This window comes from Puccinia triticina, chromosome 6A, assembly GCF_026914185.1.
Source record: "Puccinia triticina chromosome 6A, complete sequence".
Taxonomy (NCBI): domain Eukaryota; kingdom Fungi; phylum Basidiomycota; class Pucciniomycetes; order Pucciniales; family Pucciniaceae; genus Puccinia; species Puccinia triticina.
In genome coordinates, this window is record NC_070563.1 from 7,416,891 (window position 1) to 7,435,070 (window position 18,180).

An 18,180-nucleotide genomic window follows, 5' to 3' on the forward strand; every position below is an offset into this window, starting at 1 on the left:
CGTGGTGAGGGGTTGTGCAGTGGGACTTGCTGTCCTGCGATGGAGCGAATACCCTCGAGACTTCGGGCCCCCGGGGGGTAGGCTGAACTCGCGAAGCGAGCATCTCCAACGGCCCGGGGGGCAGTTGGCCTGTGTTCCCCGGCCCGCAGACACATTTCACAGCAGTTGCGGCTCAGCTCCAATTATGGACTCGCAATCCGACTGAAAGCTCACTCCTCCAGCGCCACCCACCAGCACCCACCACCCTCTGCAAGCCTGATTCCGGTCATCAGGATGCACACATATCGATGACTGGAACGTTCTGGTCGTCGGGACGCATGTATCTCGGTGACCGGAGCAGACCCGGTCATCAAGTGGAGGAAACACTGCTCTTGATGACCAGAACGGACCCGGTCATCGAGGGGAGTGTTTACGCCTCTCGATGAACGGAACGGAACCAGTCATCGAGGGGAGTAAACACTCCCCTCGATGACCGGGTCCGTTCTGGTCATCACTCCCCTCGATGACTGGGTCCGTTCCGGTCATGTTTACTGCTCTCGATGACCGGAGAGTACCGGTCATCGAGGGGAGTGTTTACTCCTCTCGATCATCAGAGAGAACCGGTCATCAAGGGGAGTGTTTACTCCTCTCAATGACCGGAAAAGACCCCGTTATCAAGACGAGGCTCGTTGATTCAATTGATGAAGTTTTTTGTTTCTTGCTTGGTGAGCTGCAAGTGTTGATACTGTGTCGTCCATCTTTGCGAGGTATGAAGACGAGCGGATGCAGGTGTGTGTGGTCGATTGCGGCCGGGAGGCGACCCGCAGAAGTCAGCAGGTGATCGCGGGTTGGACTGCCCCCGGCGATGTTCCCAGGGTCGTTCAGCGGGTCCGTTAGCGCGCAAAACAGGAACCCGGGCGGCCAAAGTTCGCCCCCGAACGCCCAGTCGCGGCTCCGTTAGAGATGCTCTAACAAAGCCTTGTGAGAGCCAACGTATCCACTTCGGAGGGCCCTGGTACAGCCTGGGCTGGCGCGAAGCACGACCTCCGAAGGAGAGACTTGGGACTATCCACATTGTGGCCTGGGAGATTCCCATCTTCCAATGAGGTTTGGCTGGTGAGTTTTTGCCTCTCCAATTTTGACCCGGTTCCCAAAGGGCCCATGCATGCCCTTTGGACCCTGACAATTGTCTCATCCTTCCCTATCTTTTCCAGCTACACATGTTCCTGGAAGTCCAACCATTGTTGCTCCATGACCCTTCAAAGTTATGCATTTTCAGGGTTCCTTGAGCTGTATGACCTGTGCGTATTGAACTGACCACGTATAATGGTTTTTTCAATTCAAATACTCAGGAACAAGGCTCTCCAAGCTCTGGTTAAGATGTCTGGGCCACTCCAGCTCCTGCATACAATCCTCATCATGAGGACAGGGAAATGAAGCCAAGGTGTTCAGCTATCTTGACCCTTTGGGGCTTTGGCAGAGGTTGCCTAGTTTTTTCAGTGTGAAGGGTCAAAGGAAAAAAGGGCATAAAAAGCCACAAAATACCCAATCTCTCAGGCAAGAAGTATGAAATAAGTCATTCCCTCCTTCAGAGGTTGCTTCACTCCCCTGAGGAGGGACTTAGCTAAGTTAGGTGAGAGCCCCAAAGGGGCAGCCTCACAGGGTCTCTGTCTCACAGAGAGGCTTACCTGCAAAAACCTGTATCTGGCCTGAGAGCTCCAGGAAGATCAGCCTGTATCAGGCTTTTTTTCACTCTTTTCATTATTTCAGTGCAAGGCAATTTGCCCCATGCCCCCAGCAGGCAAGGGAGTTGCACTAAGTTTGCTTGCACCATACCTCCCCACATTGGCACAGCAAGAATGCCACTGACTATTTTTTCATCCAGTTATGTTCACACTTGGTGAACAAGTGTGGTGTTTGAGGGCTTGTAACAAACCAGCCACCAATTTTGCACAAGTCAAAAGCTGCAAAGTGCAGCGGTCAAGTTAACCACTGCTTGTTAAGCTTTGCAAGTTCAGCCTACCTTAAGGGACTTTGCTAAGTTTGGATTGGAGCTGATTGAAGCCAACCATCAACTTTAGTATTCCATGTCCAAAACCCACAAAACCCAGTTCTGCTAGTTTCTGACATTGCTCTTGTAACAGGTGAAGTCACTGCACATCCCAAGGGACCAGCCCAGAGAGTCCCTACCAAGCCAACCAATGTAAATTTGGGAAAATATGGGATTTGGATATGTGTGAAAATTCAGTTTTTCTCCAAAAATATGGGATTTAGATATGTAGTACTTGAGGAGGAGTTTCCTTGAAAGAAGCTCTGCAGGGCTTTGGTATGTCTTACAAGAGAACAATTGGATGGAGAAAAGACTTTTGGGGTGGGAATTGATCCCAAGAGCTAAAATTCAGTGTTATTCAAGAGTTGATAATTTTCAAAAGACTTACCAGTAACTACTGGTGCATGAGGTGAATTTGGTTTTTTCTTCCAGGCAAACTAAAAATTTACCAACTACATTATATTGAAAATTTTGAAAACATATCAAACCAAATATGTATCCAGTGATTTACACAAGGAGCATTTTTAAAAAAAAAATAGATAGAAAGGGTGTTCAAAGTTGAAATCATAAATTTTTCAAATCATAAAATAACAACACTTTTGTGTGATAATTTTTAAGATGTACTGCACGCACTGAAAAAAACTTGTTGCACACTTCAGTGGGTGTTAAATTTACTTCCTGGCCACAGTGTCTGGTAGCGTAAAACACTTTGCGCACTGCAATACAAAAAAGCTGAATTTTCAAACTTTTTTGCTGTCATCCAGCAGAGGGGATTTTTCTCCCCCTTCCCTTGATTCCTTATAATTTTTTAGCCCTCTGCTTGATGCAAAACTCAGGGCAAAAACAATCTCAGTGCCCAGAAGCTCTGGCTATACCCCCAGCTGCTGTGCCAATGGCCAGCACAGGCTATCAAGCATATTATACACTTCCCTTAATGACTAGGTCCGTTCCGGTAATTGAGAGGAGTAAATACTCCCCTCAATGTCTGGGTCTGTTGTGGTGATTTATATTGGCAAGCATCACAGAATGTCTACCCGGCAATAGTGCAGGCGGGGGATGCATAAGCAGCTGAGCTTACTATGCATTTGGTGACATAAGTACTGAGGATGATGTCAGAAAGCATGCAGAAAGTTGTACACATGGTGCATGGATTGCAGGCTGAGGGAGGTTTGACCAGAGCGGAGGGCAGGAGCTGGACTGTCGTGGATCAAATGCATGGACTGATAGCAGCGGTGCAGCAGCAGGTGAGCCAGGGCAGCTGAAGAGGGTTCCACCAGAAGGTGAAACTGGGGCAGAGGCACTGGTAAGAGACTGCCTGTTGGGGGATAGACAGAGTATATGGGAGGTCAAGTGTTGGAGAGGATCAGAGCCTGGGAGTATGGTATACAGGAATCAGGCAGAGCAGGTGGACTAGTATGGGAAAGGTATCATATTACAAAATTATGTGGGAACAGAAGCAGACAAGCATGGAGGGGAGGAAAGAGGTGGGCTCACGGTTTCTCTTCTCTTTTCCTTTTTTATCATCTTACTACTCATCATTGTACTTCCACTTGTGGAAATAATACAGTATTAGGAGAGTTTTATGTGAGTCTTATTCTAGTTACTTGCTATTGCAGAGTGTGGAGCTTCATTACTTGTGTACTATTATGCTTTAGATCAGGCTCATTGTGAAGCGCTGAAGGCTAGCAGAACAAGTGCGGGGTGAATGTCACCAGTAATCACTCAAACCTGGATAAACATCTTGAAGAAGGCAGAAGCGGTCATCTCTTTACCAAAACCAACCTTTATTTCTACAATGTTCCGGTCATCAAGGGGAGGAAAAACTCCCCTCAATAACCAGCTCTTTCTGGTCATCAAGATTAGTAATCACTTCCCTTGATGACTAATTTTTTCTGGTCATCCAGAGGATTAGACACTCCCCTTGATGACTGGGTATGTTCTGATCATTGAGAGCAGGAAGCATGATGTACTCCCCTAGATGACAGGGTTTTCTCCGGTGTGGAACTCCTAAAAGATCAGGAAAGAGCTGTGAGGGGAAATAGTCAACTACACTACTAATAATGTAGAAGAGGCTACAGGTGCTGGTGAGGCTGCCCTCTTGACTAATGCTGATGGAGAGAGGGTTACACTAAGAAAAAGAAAAGGGTGTGGCTGATGATTCTCTTTGACTTAGATGACTTTAACACTTTATGAGTTTGAGGTGTATCAATCCTACTGAGTGAGAGAGGAGAAGTGAGATGGGGAGAAAAGCAGAAGCTCTTGGGGAGTCACTCTGAGATGGGTAATGAGATATATGCTGGGGGATATATTTCTATGGTGATGAAAGTGTATCTAAGTGTGATGAAAAGGTGCTACAGAGGGGATGTAGTAGAAAGTGCATATAAGGGTGATGTTTAAAAGGTGCTACAGAGGGGATGTAGTAGAAAGTGCATATAAGGGTGATGTTTAAAAGGTGCTACAGAGGGGATGTAGTAGAAAGTGCATATAAGGGTGATGTTTAAAAGGTGCTACAGAGGGGATGTAGTAGAAAGTGCATGATGAAGATACAACATCTAGAGGGGTGTTTATATATGTGAGAAGTACTACAGGGGGGTGATACATGATGAGCACATAGTAACAATATCTGAAGATGAGCAATAATGATGAAGGTGCAATGACCAAGGAGTGTACATGAAAGGTAACTATGTAGAAGATGAAATGATGATGAGAATTTGGTAATAACTACAAGAGCTATGAAGGAATGTACTGCTGATATCATATGAAGAGAAAAATGAGTAATGAAGTCATGTATAATCTGCAGTCCTATGTAGCTATGATACTAATGAATGATGTATGTAATAATGCTAATGATATGTATGAAGAAAATACCTGCCAAAACTATACATGCCAGTAACTGCTGATCCATTTGGAAATCCTAGGTGTAATGAGTGGGTGACTAGGGGTAAAATGGGGTATAGAATCTGAATATGAAGTAATAATGAGGTATTTATGAAGGGTTTTGGTGATATGAGGGTGATAGTATGAACAGGAACAGGGTTACCACACCGGTCATTGAGAGGGTTAAAAAACTTCCCCCATTGAGGAAGTGTGTAATCCTTCTTGATGATGCCCAGAACAGAGCCAGTCATTTTGGGTAGTTTCTACTCTAACTTAGCTAAGTCCCTCTCTTTGTGGAGGGGGTATGCTGTCCCGCAGGGACCCTCCAAAGGAGGGACTTAGACACTATGTCAACCCCATGGCCTGAGAGAATTTCAGAAATGCTGTTTTTTGATGTTTTGTAGCAGCACCAATTCTCATTGGGTGTGTTGAGTTTAGAGATTGCCTAGTGGACCCGCGCGCGGGTACCCGCCACATGGCGTCGGGTACCCGCGCGCGGGTGCCGTGTACGGGTCCGGGTGTGGGATTTCGGGAAAAAAAGCACCAGGTACCCGGATACCCGCCAAAAATACCCGCGGCAGGTGGGTCTTCCAGGTACCCGGGTACCCGCTGTTACGGTCACCCGCAAGGGGGTTGATTCCTTGAGATGACCGGGACAGATCCTGGTCATCAAGGGGAATCAGCCCTCTCAATGACTGGGACACACCCCGGTCATCGAGAGGAATACAGCCCTTCCGATGACCGGGATCTCTCCCGGTCATCAAGAAGAATCAGCCCTCCCGATGACCGGGATCTGTCCTGGTCATTGGGAGGGCTGTTTTCTCTCGATGACCGGGACAGATCCTGGTCATTGGGAGGAATCAACCCTCTTGATGACCGGGACAGATCCCAGTCATTGAGAGGAATTGAACCCTCTAGGTGACCCGGCCAGATCTTGGTCATCAAGGGGAATCAGCCCTCTCAATGACCGGGACAGATCCCGGTCATCGAGAGGAAACAACCCTCTCGATGACCGTGACAGAACCCGGTCATCGTGAGGAAACAACCCTCTCAATGACCGGGATAGAACCCGCTCATCAAGAGGGTTGTTTCCTCTTGATGACTGGGACAGACCCCAGTCATCAAGAGGAACCATCACTCCCAATGAACAGTCTGTAGCTGTCTTCGAGTGGGGGTGTTGGATAAAAAAAAGCACAAGTACCCGCAGTACCCGCAAAAAATACTGCGGGTGCCGTGTACGGGTACGGGTGTCTGAAGATCACAAAAAACACCCCGGTTACCCGGACACGCGGCGGGTACCCGGGTCCACTTGGCAATCTCTAGTTGAGTTGTCTGTTAGTCTGCTACCATGATGTATCACCACAGTAAGGAGGGCTGTTGGATAGACCCATGAGCACTGCCCACCAACCACCCAGCTGGCAGCCACAAGCGCCTGTAGCCTAGTTGGTAAAGGCAACACTAGGGCTGGGCCCCCACCCGAGGCCAATTGGGTATACCCAACTATCCAACCCGTTCAATCAGAGCACGGAATTCTTTTTTGGGATTTTTACCCAAGCGGATATCTTGGGTAAATGACTTGGGAGGAGTCTTGGAAAATGTTGAAGACCAAATTTTCATTACAAGAGACAGAGAGTGTTGCTGAAAGAAAAAAAAAAGATAGAAGTTTGAATCAAATGTGCAACAGTGGCAATAACCCTCTTGATGACCTGTCTGACCGGTCATCAAGAGGTCTCAACGCAACTCAAGCCTCTCCATGACCAGTTTGTACGTACTCTACTGCTCATGGAGGGGCGTGAGTTCTGCCAACAATTGGTACAAACCCGTCATCCAGTACTAGACTCAAGCTGCTGGATGACCAGTCTGAGTGGTCATCAAGGGGATTCAAACCTTTTGATGACCAATGCAGACCATTCATTGAGAGGAAAGCTGCTTGATGACCTAATTGGACATCTTCTGATGTTTGCGAGATAAACGCTCACTCATAGGCTCTGTGCTTGAGCATTTGTCCCGGGTTATAAAAGTACTTTACATGAACGGCTGTTTTTCTTCAAAATTGCTGTGCATCATACCTTCTTGTTTTTTTTCATTGAAAAGATACTTCCAACCCCATGATTTGCAAGTTGATTGGGGAGTTTGACGGCCTTCAGGATTTTAATGGTGGTATCTTTGTTGGAAAAGTCCAATTGGGCCGCCTGAGTTGCACGGAGTAGTTTCTACACGGTGTGGTGATCAGTTCTGGAACTTGTGTCAAATTGTCTGCGGAGCACAGGCGGTGCCGAAATGGTGCGGAAACGGTGCGGAACAGAGCGGAGCGGAGCGCACAACTGAAGATGGCGGCGCGCGGAGCTTGACGGCAGAACTGGACTCAGACTATGCAGGCCAGCGCGGACTGGATAACGGAGGTGGTGATTGGGGGAAGCCATGGCAGCCAGAAGGGCGGCGTGTGGTATCCTGACATCATAGGCTAGACAGGGGTGTGGAAGCTAGAGAGAGGAGTTTGACGGCGGTCAAAGGCAAGCGGCGGAGACAACAGGAGTTGGCGTGAGAGCCAAGCTTGGCGGATGACGTGCGTGTGTGTATAGCGCTTGGCGGATGACAAGTGTGCGTGTCACCAGGGGGGAAAGTGTGGCACTCTCTGGAGAGTGCCCGGCCATAATTCTGTCAGTAAAATGGTCTGATGTGAGTTAGATGTGAGTTTCAACTCTTTGTTTAACTTTCTTCCCAACAGATGTGTGACTGTAGGTGAAGTGGTTGCGGGATGATCTGTAACTCAATTCCAACACATGGAAATATCTTAGTTGAAATTTTCTGTTTGGTTCATATCAAACAAAATCCTGGATGTGAGCTTCAATTCACAAGATATTTTGCCAAGAATGTAACTATCCTGATGCTCAAAGATATCCTTGACCAAGTGACAAGGAATATTTTTCTGGGCTGAGTTTTTTCAATCAAAACCCACATAAAATCACCCAATGAAAGATAGCTGTAAAATATAGCAACCACAAAGGCTCAGCTAACTGGTAAATCAATCCTTGTGGGATATTTCCTCCATTCCTGTTCCCTTCATCCATTGGGAGGAAAGTTAGGTAAAATCAAATTTCTCTTTTTTGAGTATCACAAAGTGTCAAAGCTGGGAAAACCTCTGTAACCTGCATTCCCTCCCTCTAATATGAAATGTGAACAATCAAAGAGGCCTTTTCACCAACCATGTTTACCAAGTGATGGTCCACTTCTGCAGGCTAAAGTTTGCCATGCCGTCAGCTGTTCATTTGGGACAATGCACCTTTTGTATGTGAATACATGTTGCAAAATTTTCCCTCACTTGACCTCCATCTGATTGAAAAATCCAGCGGCTAGAGGTTAAAGTTATTAACCTTCACAGGGGGAAGGGGGAAGATTGGGGGATATCAACAGGTGCATCAATATTTTGATGATCCTGGAACCAGTAGGAGAAAGATTTCAATAGCTGGTCTGAGAGCTCTGAGGTGAAAAGTCAATTCTGAAATGTCCACACACATCTCAGCATGGGTCATACCATTTTTCTTGTAGATCGATCATCTTCACACCTTTTCCCTGACTGTTTTGGGCAGTTTTTTCTTCCAGGTAGCATGCCTTCATCACACCTCCCACCATTTCCATGTCCATTGTGCAAAAAAATGGGGTTGATTGCTCTTATCACATGGTAATTATTAGCACCAGGTGTAAGATATGAATGGTGCTCTTTTGACCTGCTGTATCCAGAAAAATCAAAATTGTCATCATTTTTGGAGTGGCAAAAATGGTGTTCATATGTGTTGCAAATCACCAAAACAACTTGTGTTCCGGGAGTTTCAAGCTGGGCACAAGTCAACTGCGGTGGCAGCGGGGCAACAGGGATCAGCTCTGTATCCCCGGGGGTCCCCAGGGAGGGTGTTTTTTTGTTGTTGCTATGTCCACCATCATGTTTGGCCGAACATCAGGGTGGACATTGGTAAGTTGCTTGTTTACACGGGCTTGATGACCTTTGTTTGCTGGTCATTGAGCTCGGAAAGCCCCAACTCAATGAACAGTGCACTAAATACTGTTCATTCAGCTTGGCTTTTCCGAGCTTGGTGGACAGTATAGACCGCCCCCCAAGCTCAGAGAGGCCCAGATCAATGACCAATAGGTGCTGGTCATCGGACTAGGCCTTCTCCGACTGGATGGCCAACACAAACTGGCCATGGAGTTGGGAGAGGTCGCGCTTGACAGGCATCATGCCCTGGTCATTGATCTGCAGCCTCTGCAAGCTCAAATCCAATGACCAGTACATACTTGTCATCCAGCGAGAAGCCCTAGCCCGATGACCAGCACATGCTGGTCATCTAGTCAGCCTTTCCGAGCGAGGTAGGCAGTCTACACTGGCCACTCAGCTTGGAAAAGTGCAGCAGGATGGACAGTACATACTGTCCATCAAGCCGGGACTTTCCTTGCGCTATGTACAGTACATATGGTCCTTAAAACTGGGAGAGGCCCGGCTCAATGACCAACATGCAGTACTGGTCACTGATCTGGGATTTTCCCAGCCAGCTAGTGACCTGTGATCAAGTGGAGGGCACTCAATGGCTGGTAGAACCAGTCACCGAGTAAGGAACCCCTCCACTCAACAGCTAGCACACACACCAGTCATCAATTGGAGAATCCCTCCACTCAATGACATCAAAAACCAGTCATTGAGTGGAGGATTTCTCCACTTGGTGGCTGGTAATTTAGATATGGTCATTGAGTGGACAAAACCTTGAATCAATGGTTGTCCAACAGTCATCAAGTGGAGGAAATCTTCACTCAATGACTTTACACCCCACTCATTTAGTGGAGGGGGTCTCAACTTGATTCCTGAAACACACCACAAAGTGTAGAATACCAGGTTGTACCAGGAGTCAAGTGGGGGTGCCCTCAACTCAATTACCAACGTGTTTGCCATGGAGTGGATCAAAGATCAGCCTGAGTTGAACATAAGGTCAATATATTTGAATCCTGAATGCCACATGCTCACACATTTGACATCAGACAGTCTTCCCAAAGGAACATATGGTCTGGCACTCTCCAGGGAGTGCCACACTTTCCCCCCTGGTGTGTGTGAACGGAGTTAGCAGATGGCGTTTGTGGGAGGCGGGTGGAGGATATCTTTTAGCTCTCTTCCTTTTTCTCTATAAAACCACAGTGAGGAAGGGAGGAATTGGGATCATCATACTCCCCACAGACTCTCTTTTTACAGTTTTTACTTTACTTTGCAGATTGTTGTGCTTCTTTTACTTTGTGTATGTTGCGGACTTGCTTTATGTGTTACGGTTGTGCTTGCTTTACGGCTGTTTTCTTGCGGTTTTTGCGGAGTTTTGTGGCGGAGTTATCTTCTTTATGCGGCGGAGCTTTATTTTACTGTTTACTTTCGCAGAGCTTTATTATTTTATGTGCTTTACTTTATTTATCCCACTCAGAGCCCTACAACGCGGCGGAGCTGTGGAGCAGAGTTTCTCCAGATCACCCAACTTTACCTGGGAATCATCTTAGAGCGGCGGGGTCCTGACATTTCTACGCAGTGACCACCTTCTTTCATCACAACGGCCTGAACCAGTAGGACAGTTGGTCCCTGCGGGAGGTACCCAATATTCAACAGATAGTGCCCAGGAGTAGGTAATTAGATACCCAACCCTGGGTGTACCCGCAGGGCACCAGCGCGGGATGGCCTCCAGGCCTTGGGTATCACCCGGGGCCCAGCCCTAGGCAGCACTCTAGTATGTGTCTCAGCATAGCTGAGGTCGTGAGTTTGACTCTCACCAGACACATCTTCATTTTACAGTCTCTACAGGGTGATTAGGTGTTGGGGGAACAAAAGATCCAGGATATCATGGAGAATCTTTTTACATATTTTTCAAATTTTTTCAAGGCCTTGAGTGGCACTCAAATTCCTTTTTTATAGCCACCATTGGGTCTGCTTCATCCTTCATTACACATCTTGCACTGTACAGGATCCAAAACTAATGATATTACAAAGGGTATTGAAAATCAAAGAAAAGGGCTGGGGGTGGGGGGGGGGGGGGGGGGGATGGAAATAGTACATAGATGGGGACAGCTTGGTGTTGAGATGAACAGGGGCTGAGGGCAACAGGCACGGAGCGTGGCGGTGTAAGGGTTGTGGAAGGATGAATTCCATATCAGGAGGATAGTAAATGAAAAACAAGCAAGAGAAAAAGAAAGAGGAAAAACTAACCTGAGGGCAACAGGCACAGAGCGTGGCGGTGTTCAAGGGTCGTGGAAGGATGAAGAGAGAGTCCTTCCACGCCTGCTGCCTCAGGTAGACTACATACAACCTGTGACATGTATGTGAGATATGAGAGACATGGGAGAAGCATAAAGGACAAAACAAAACCTGAGTACTAAACTCAACACTTGGGTGGTCCCAGAAATGAAAACTAGAACAAATTTTGTCCAGAGAACCATGTGCTATGTGAATTATAAAAAGGTGCCCACCAAAATTTGCAATTCTCTCAGGCCGCGGGGTCAACATAGCATGTAAGTCTCTCCTTTGGAGGTTGCTTTGCTCCCCCAAGGAGGAGGGAATTAGCTAAGTTAGGTTTCTACTCCTCTCAGCAACCAGAGCGGAACCTAATTAAGAGGAGTAAACCTCCTCTTGATAACTGGAAAGGAACCAGTCATTGAGGAGTGTTTCCTCCTCTTGATGAAAGGAGTGGACCCAGTCATTGAGGGGAGTGTTTACTCCTCTCAATGACAGGAGTGGACCCGGTCATTGAGGGGAGTGTTTACTCCTCTCAATGACCAGAACGGACCCAGTCATCAAGGGGAGTGTTTACTCCTCTCAATGACCAGAACAGACCCAGTCATCAAGGGGAGTGTTTACTCCTCTCAATGAATAGACGGAAATGGTAAACAAGGGGAGTGTATAATCTTCTCAATGATCAGCCTGTGCCAGCCATTGAGGGAGTGTGTATATGTACTCCACTTGATGAACGTGTGCAGGTCATCAGGGGAGTGTGTATACTCCACTCAAATGACCAGCCCATGCTGGCCATGGGCACAGTGGCTGGGGGTGTAGCCAGAGCTTCTGCCCCTCAAAGTTAACTTTGTTTTTGAGGGCTTGTGTACCCAATCAGTCAATTTTGAGCAGGTTCAAAATCCCCTGGGGGGGGGGGGGGTGATACCGGGGGGCAGGAGCACGTCATTCAGGTGCTCAGATCCTTTTATATACATATCATTTTTGCCCTTAGTTTTGCATTAAACAGAGGGCTCCAAAAATTCTAGGAAATTAATGGAAGGGGGAGAAAAATGCCCTCTGCTGGATGACATCAAAAAAGTTTGAAAATTCAGCTTTTTTGTATTGCAGTGCACAAAGTGTTTTAGGCTACCCTGCACTGTGGCTGGGATGTCAAGTGGGCGCCCCCTGCAGTGTGCAACAAGTTTTTCACAGTGCGCAAAGTACATCCAATTTTTATGTACCAGTTTAGAATAATTGTGATGTTTTGAGTGAGGTGTTCCATATTTTTTTCAGATAATATTAAATTTTATGATTTTATGCAAGTCAACTCTGAACACCCCCTAGCTTAACAAAGCCTCTCGGGCGGAGGGTCCGGGAGACCCCGCCCGGAGAACTCTCTGCAGGAGAGGCTTATGAGTTAGTTATGTCTTGATTTAAGCAGGAGCAGAAAGGATCTGCTACACTACAAATCCCAACTAATATAAAAAAACTGAATACACAGAGTTGTAGGTTCTGTTCTTGCAAGGAAATTGAGCCACTTATCTATCTTGTAGCCAGAAAAACAACTCTTGGAGTCCCAAACAAGTGGAGACTCATTTGGAAGACTTGTGCATTTTTGATCTTTTGAAAAGGTCAACAGATTGTGATAGGAAAAATATGAGTAGACCAAATTGTAGAGAAAGAAAAGTAGCATAGGGCACAGATAGGGCATATTGGTGGAGAGGCTGAGGGAGGAGCTATAAAATTTTTAAAAACCTCTCAGCCAAATGAACTTTCTGCTCCCGCTTGAAATTTGGGATAATGCGCAAGTCCCTCCCTGCGGGAGGGGCTTCGCCGCCAGCCACAGCGAGCCTCCCACCAGGGGGGACTTGTGTTAAGTTAGAGGAACACCCATATATTGAGGCAGTTTGCTGAGTGTGCCAAAGGCTGCTTTGCAAATTTGGACAGGACTTCTTGTGTTTAAAGGGAAAAACTGTACAAGCTTGACTCCCCAGGATTTGTCTTATCCTGCCCCCCCCCCCCTCCAGCAATGGTCAATGGTACTGTAAAAGCAGGATTGCTGAACGGACACCCTATTTTCGAAAGGGTATTAGTTGCCCCACACGAATTTTCCTTGCCGGGGTCCTACATAGACCGTCCGGACTCCGAGAAGAACTACACTCAGTACAACTGCGCCAAACTGTCGGTCGGCCCGAGTGCAAACCCTCGGGAACGATCAGGTCACCAGGTGCAGACTGTTCTCCGCAATAGAATGCTGCTGTACGGACGAGCCGGTGGGATCCGGCCCCTGGGAATGATTTCCCGGCGCGGAGCAGCTCGGAGCATGTCCCGACGACGGAGGTGCCTACAGATCCTGAGCTCGGAATACAACAGCATACATACAGCCCGACCCGAATCCTCCCAATGGGGTATGTGTATGACTGTATTTATCTGTACAGGCCCTGAAACCTGGGGAAAATATCATTTTTTGTATTATTTCTTTAGCTCCGGCAGAGGTTTGTGGAGAAGGAAAAAGTGGCGAAAAGGATCGCGCGCTGCAGGTGTCTGTACACCCTGGTCATACATTCTTACCGGGGCTTCCCCAGTCCCGTGATCACTGTCTAGAAGTAGTCACCACACCACAAATTCGAGGGTTTCATTCGGTGCCTCAATACCATTTCTGACACTTGCCATGTATCGAAACGAATTTCGCTCTTGCTTCTCGATGATGCAAAGGATGCCGGTCCGGGTCTTACATGTGAACAGTCTTGTACTACTTGCCTTTATTTCCTTCCTACTCTCCAACATTCATTAACCCACTTCCTTGATGTGTATGTACCAAAACAAAATACTCAGAAACTCCGATGCCTACGCTTAGTTCCGTCCTTCCAATCTTCGCTCTGTTAATCAGTTCTTCCTGTTTTCAATGTCAGCCAACTTCGACAGCCTCAAGTCCAAGCGGCTCGAGTACTATCCTTTCAAACATCACGACTCCCTCGACTTACACGTCCCTTTTAACTAACACGTCCCTTCCAACTAACACATCTGTCGCAACTGATACATCAACCGATTTTCGAGATCCTTGCGCCCGGCTACCACTCACGCCTGAGTTATGGCAATCGCTGAACCTGGACGATTATTTACTGAATTTCCCTGGAGGAAAAAATTTATCTCTCGAGGTGCGCATTTGTTCCACTGTTTTCTCAGGTGCTGAACTCTTTTTATATTTTCTTTGTGGGGGCTTTGGCTTGCCGGATTTTGATATTCATGATATCACTCTCAGTCTTTTGCCGAAAAAGTAGGAGCCACTAACTTCGAGTGCGGAATCGGAAAAATGTGCAATGCTAACCAGGTTAGTATAAAACCAAGCTAAAACATGAAGCGGTCGAATCTCTGATTTGAAACCTTTATCATAACAGATATGCTTGCCAGTTCGCGGTCGGGATTGGTATATCCTTGTAGCTGTCCAAAACTGGAACTCACTTAACAATCAAATGTACCAAGCAACTGCTTTCGCATTGAACATCATCGAAGGTCAGTTCCTAGTGCTACCTAAGCTGCTTCCAGTCATACATGGACCTAAATTACTTTTCTGCATGGAAATCCTTGCTAACATGGATTTTGTTCTCCGGGTTTGTCAACCTCATAGGCTTAGCTTCATCAATTGTAAGATTTTCAATCTTAAAAATGAATTCCAACCACTTTTGACTGTTCTGAATTGCTGAAGCGTGTATACACCAGGTGAATGATTATGCGCCGCATCAACCTGATGTTCTTATGATAGGCGGTACGTTCATGGGTGACGTTGCTGGCCTATTTGGCGCCATCCCCGGCTTCGTTTTCCCGGCTGTGATGGCCTTCATTGGGGGCACACTTTGGCCATTCATTCAGGGTGGCACCGGTTTTGCGACGGGATTATACTGGACGTACCACAATGTGTACGCTAAGCTTCCATCCGATGAATTCTCCAAAGTAGGTTCGCAAGCATTCGTGTCACAGGCTCAGAAATGCGTATAAGGAAAGAATTGACGTCCATTGCGATGAATATTTGATGCCAGACGATGGATGTGAATTATCTGCTATCAAACGCTCAAGCGGACACTCAAGCAAAACTCTCAGAGGCTACAAAAAAAGTCCTTGATAACGGTATCAGCACGGACGAAGGAATCTACGGCGCCTTGAAGGGTGGGGTTTTCCTCAACAACCACTTCTCGGATAACGAACGTTCCGAAGATGACATACGAAGTGCAATCTCTGATGTGGCCCGGGCACGGCTGATTGCAGCTATCTGGAAAGCCACTGTGAGTAGGACTTACTCGTATACAAGTATATGCACATCGTGTCAAAAAGCAACTGACATTGCAAAATATATATTGGTGCCCTTAAAACTTCGAACGAGCAGAAGTTTTTCGTAGTAAGGGGACATGTAAGGCATTTGGCCCATAGTCGCATCATCTCGTCCCAACTAAAAACTAACCCTTGATCTTTTGTAATGTTGGAATTTTCAGAAACCATGCACCCAAGATGGACCGAATGGCGCCATGCCTGGTGATGATGTGTTTTCCTATTGCAATGCTGACGGAATGTGAGTTTTTTTTTTTCGCTGATAAAACAAATGACAAACAGTGGCTGATTATTGATGTATTTTAGGATGATGAATATTGTGCAGTCGGCTAAAGGCAAACTGCTTGAACATTTCCCATCAGCGAAGTTACTTTCTTCCAAATATAATCTCACGACGCAGTACTTTGTTGAGCATTCTTGGGGTTGCCAAGAAAAGTATGGAAGTTACAGTTACGATCCATATAAAAAAACGTGAGGCCAATTACCACAATCTTCTTTTAGGAACTGAGTAATACTCTGGAGATATTCAAATTTACTGAGTGTTGGAACCAATCTGCTTCTTTATCTCCACCAGAATACTTCCCCCAAACCCAGACGCTGAATGTATTGTGAGCCTAGCTGTTTGCGACATGACACGGAAAGGTAATAGATTTCCACTCCTGGTTGGAGGGTCAGTGTAGGCGCTTACCAACCTCTTTTTTGAACTCATCAAAGATATACAAAAAGCAGCAAAGAGGACAGGAGTGCTCAAAGCCTGTCGAGACGTTGGCCAGCTCCCGGGTATTTGAAGTGCCCTGTATCATAATAAAAATCTAATTCAAAATTCAAACACTAAAGATTTGAATTAAGATAAAAGAAAATTGTAATTAGACAATCTGCAACCCAATTCAAGAGAGTCTTCTATGATTTTCTTGAAATTGGAAGAAGCAGCAATGAAAAAAATGTACATTTAATACCAATACCTTTCATACATTGAGATGTTAGTGAGCTGTGAAAGGAAATCAAGTAGCCAGTCTCAGGAAGCAGGCTGGATTTTGGTATCATCTGCTTCAGCTTCTCATCTCACTCATCAATTTTACACATTACACATATTACTCATTGATAAAAAAAAAAAACAGCAAATATAAATTGCCAGTTCATTTGAGGCAGATATCATTCCCAACAGAAGCAGAGGATTGGGACTCACTCATCAGTTTTTTTTTTTTTTTTTTTTTTTTTAACTCTTATGCTACATAATGTGTTCCCGGACTCGGGTGCAAGAGGTACTTGGGTACTGTACTGCTTTTTTCCCCCAAAAAAAGACACCTAGCACCACATCTGGCACTGTTTGGTGGGTGCTGGCAGTGTACCAGTTGTGTACATTTGGTACCCAGTGCCTCTTTCTCACTTCAGATCACTCCTAATGGCATCTAAAATATAAAAATTTTATATAAGTTCAACACTTACGCTAATTAAATGTTTGATTCAGGAAAAACTTGCATTGTGTTCCAGGTCAATAACTTATTTTAGAGTCCTGGTTGCTCTTGAGTGCCTGTTTTAATTTGATCAAGGCGCCTTCTTTGAGATCTTATTATTACTTGAGTTAGAGTAGAAGGCAACCACCATACCTATACTTGAGAGACCTTGATATTTATATCAAGATGGCCAGCTGGGATATTGAACTGGCAGGTGGTGGAATTGGGAGACCCAACCCAACCCCTGCCTCATCTTGGTGAGCTGGGGAAGTGCCTGGGTGGTTACTAACAATACACGGGCACCACACTTCTTTTTCCAAAGGAAAAAGGCACCCAGCACCACATCCAGCCTTTCCAGAGGCTTCAGAAAGTACCTGATAACCAGTGCTGGGTTGCTGTGAGAACTCCTTTGGGACGGGTGGCAGTTCTGCGAGGGGGAAATACCAGTTATAATATTTCAAAGATGTAAGAAGCTATTACAACTGTTACGGGTGGTTTGAAAGACCTGCCCCTCTATGATACTACACAAGAGCTTTCACAACAAATTTATTTATTGTTGTGGCAAACTAATGATAGAGAAAACTATGTGCAGCAGTCTCTTATCAGACCTAGATCAAACTTGAATTCAGCAGAAAGTGGATTTTGTATGGGAAATGGAGTTAGAGTGGTTTACAGCAGCCTTGAGTCAGATAATGGAAATGAGCCTTAACGTAAGATATGTTTTATATTGTTTTATATGTTTGTGATATGTAAAAGATTTGGAACAACTGAAAAGTTTTGTTCCTATTTCTCAACACGCTTGTATTTACATTTTTATATAATTTGAGAAAAGGAACAGAGGAGAATCTGGTTGGGGATTAGCTTTACCTGAAAGCAGCACGGTTGGGTGCTTGACTTTGGTTGAGGTTCTCCTTGGAGTTATCTTCCTGGCTGGTAGCGCAAGGGCGGTAGCTGTGCAAGGCTAATAGAGGTGTTTCTAATGGAAGGGACTGCTTTAGCTTAAGTCTTGACTAAGTTCCTAGTCTGGTCTTTCTAAGGCTTACCAATGGCAGAGCCAGCTAACAAAAGAGCTTGGTCTTATCCTGCCTATACGGGTGGGCTGTGCTGGTGTCTGCTTGTCGAACATGGTTTGGCTAAGTCAGCTATCTGTTCTGTTTCTGTTGGTTCTCTGGGAGAGGTTCTACTCACCTTGTACGGTGGTTGCTGAGATTCTGCGGAGCAAGGGCTCTTGGTTCTTAGTTCCGATCCGGTCTGCAAGGGTTCTA

At 46.1% G+C, this 18,180-nt stretch overlaps 1 protein-coding gene across 1 annotated transcript; it reads left to right on the forward strand.

Annotated features, from left to right (window-relative positions):
- Nucleotides 1-13,981: 13,981 nt before the first annotated feature.
- Nucleotides 13,982-16,277, forward strand: PtA15_6A848 (uncharacterized protein; the record flags this gene model as incomplete). Its single annotated transcript, XM_053170595.1, has 11 exons — nucleotides 13,982-14,296; nucleotides 14,401-14,469; nucleotides 14,537-14,651; nucleotides 14,767-14,783; nucleotides 14,859-15,089; nucleotides 15,176-15,418; nucleotides 15,520-15,543; nucleotides 15,626-15,702; nucleotides 15,768-15,932; nucleotides 16,036-16,069; nucleotides 16,137-16,277. The coding sequence occupies 11 exons, from the start codon at nucleotides 13,982-13,984 to the stop codon at nucleotides 16,275-16,277; spliced, it is 1,431 nt and encodes a 476-aa protein (XP_053021771.1).
- Between the last annotated feature and the right edge of the window lie 1,903 nt (nucleotides 16,278-18,180).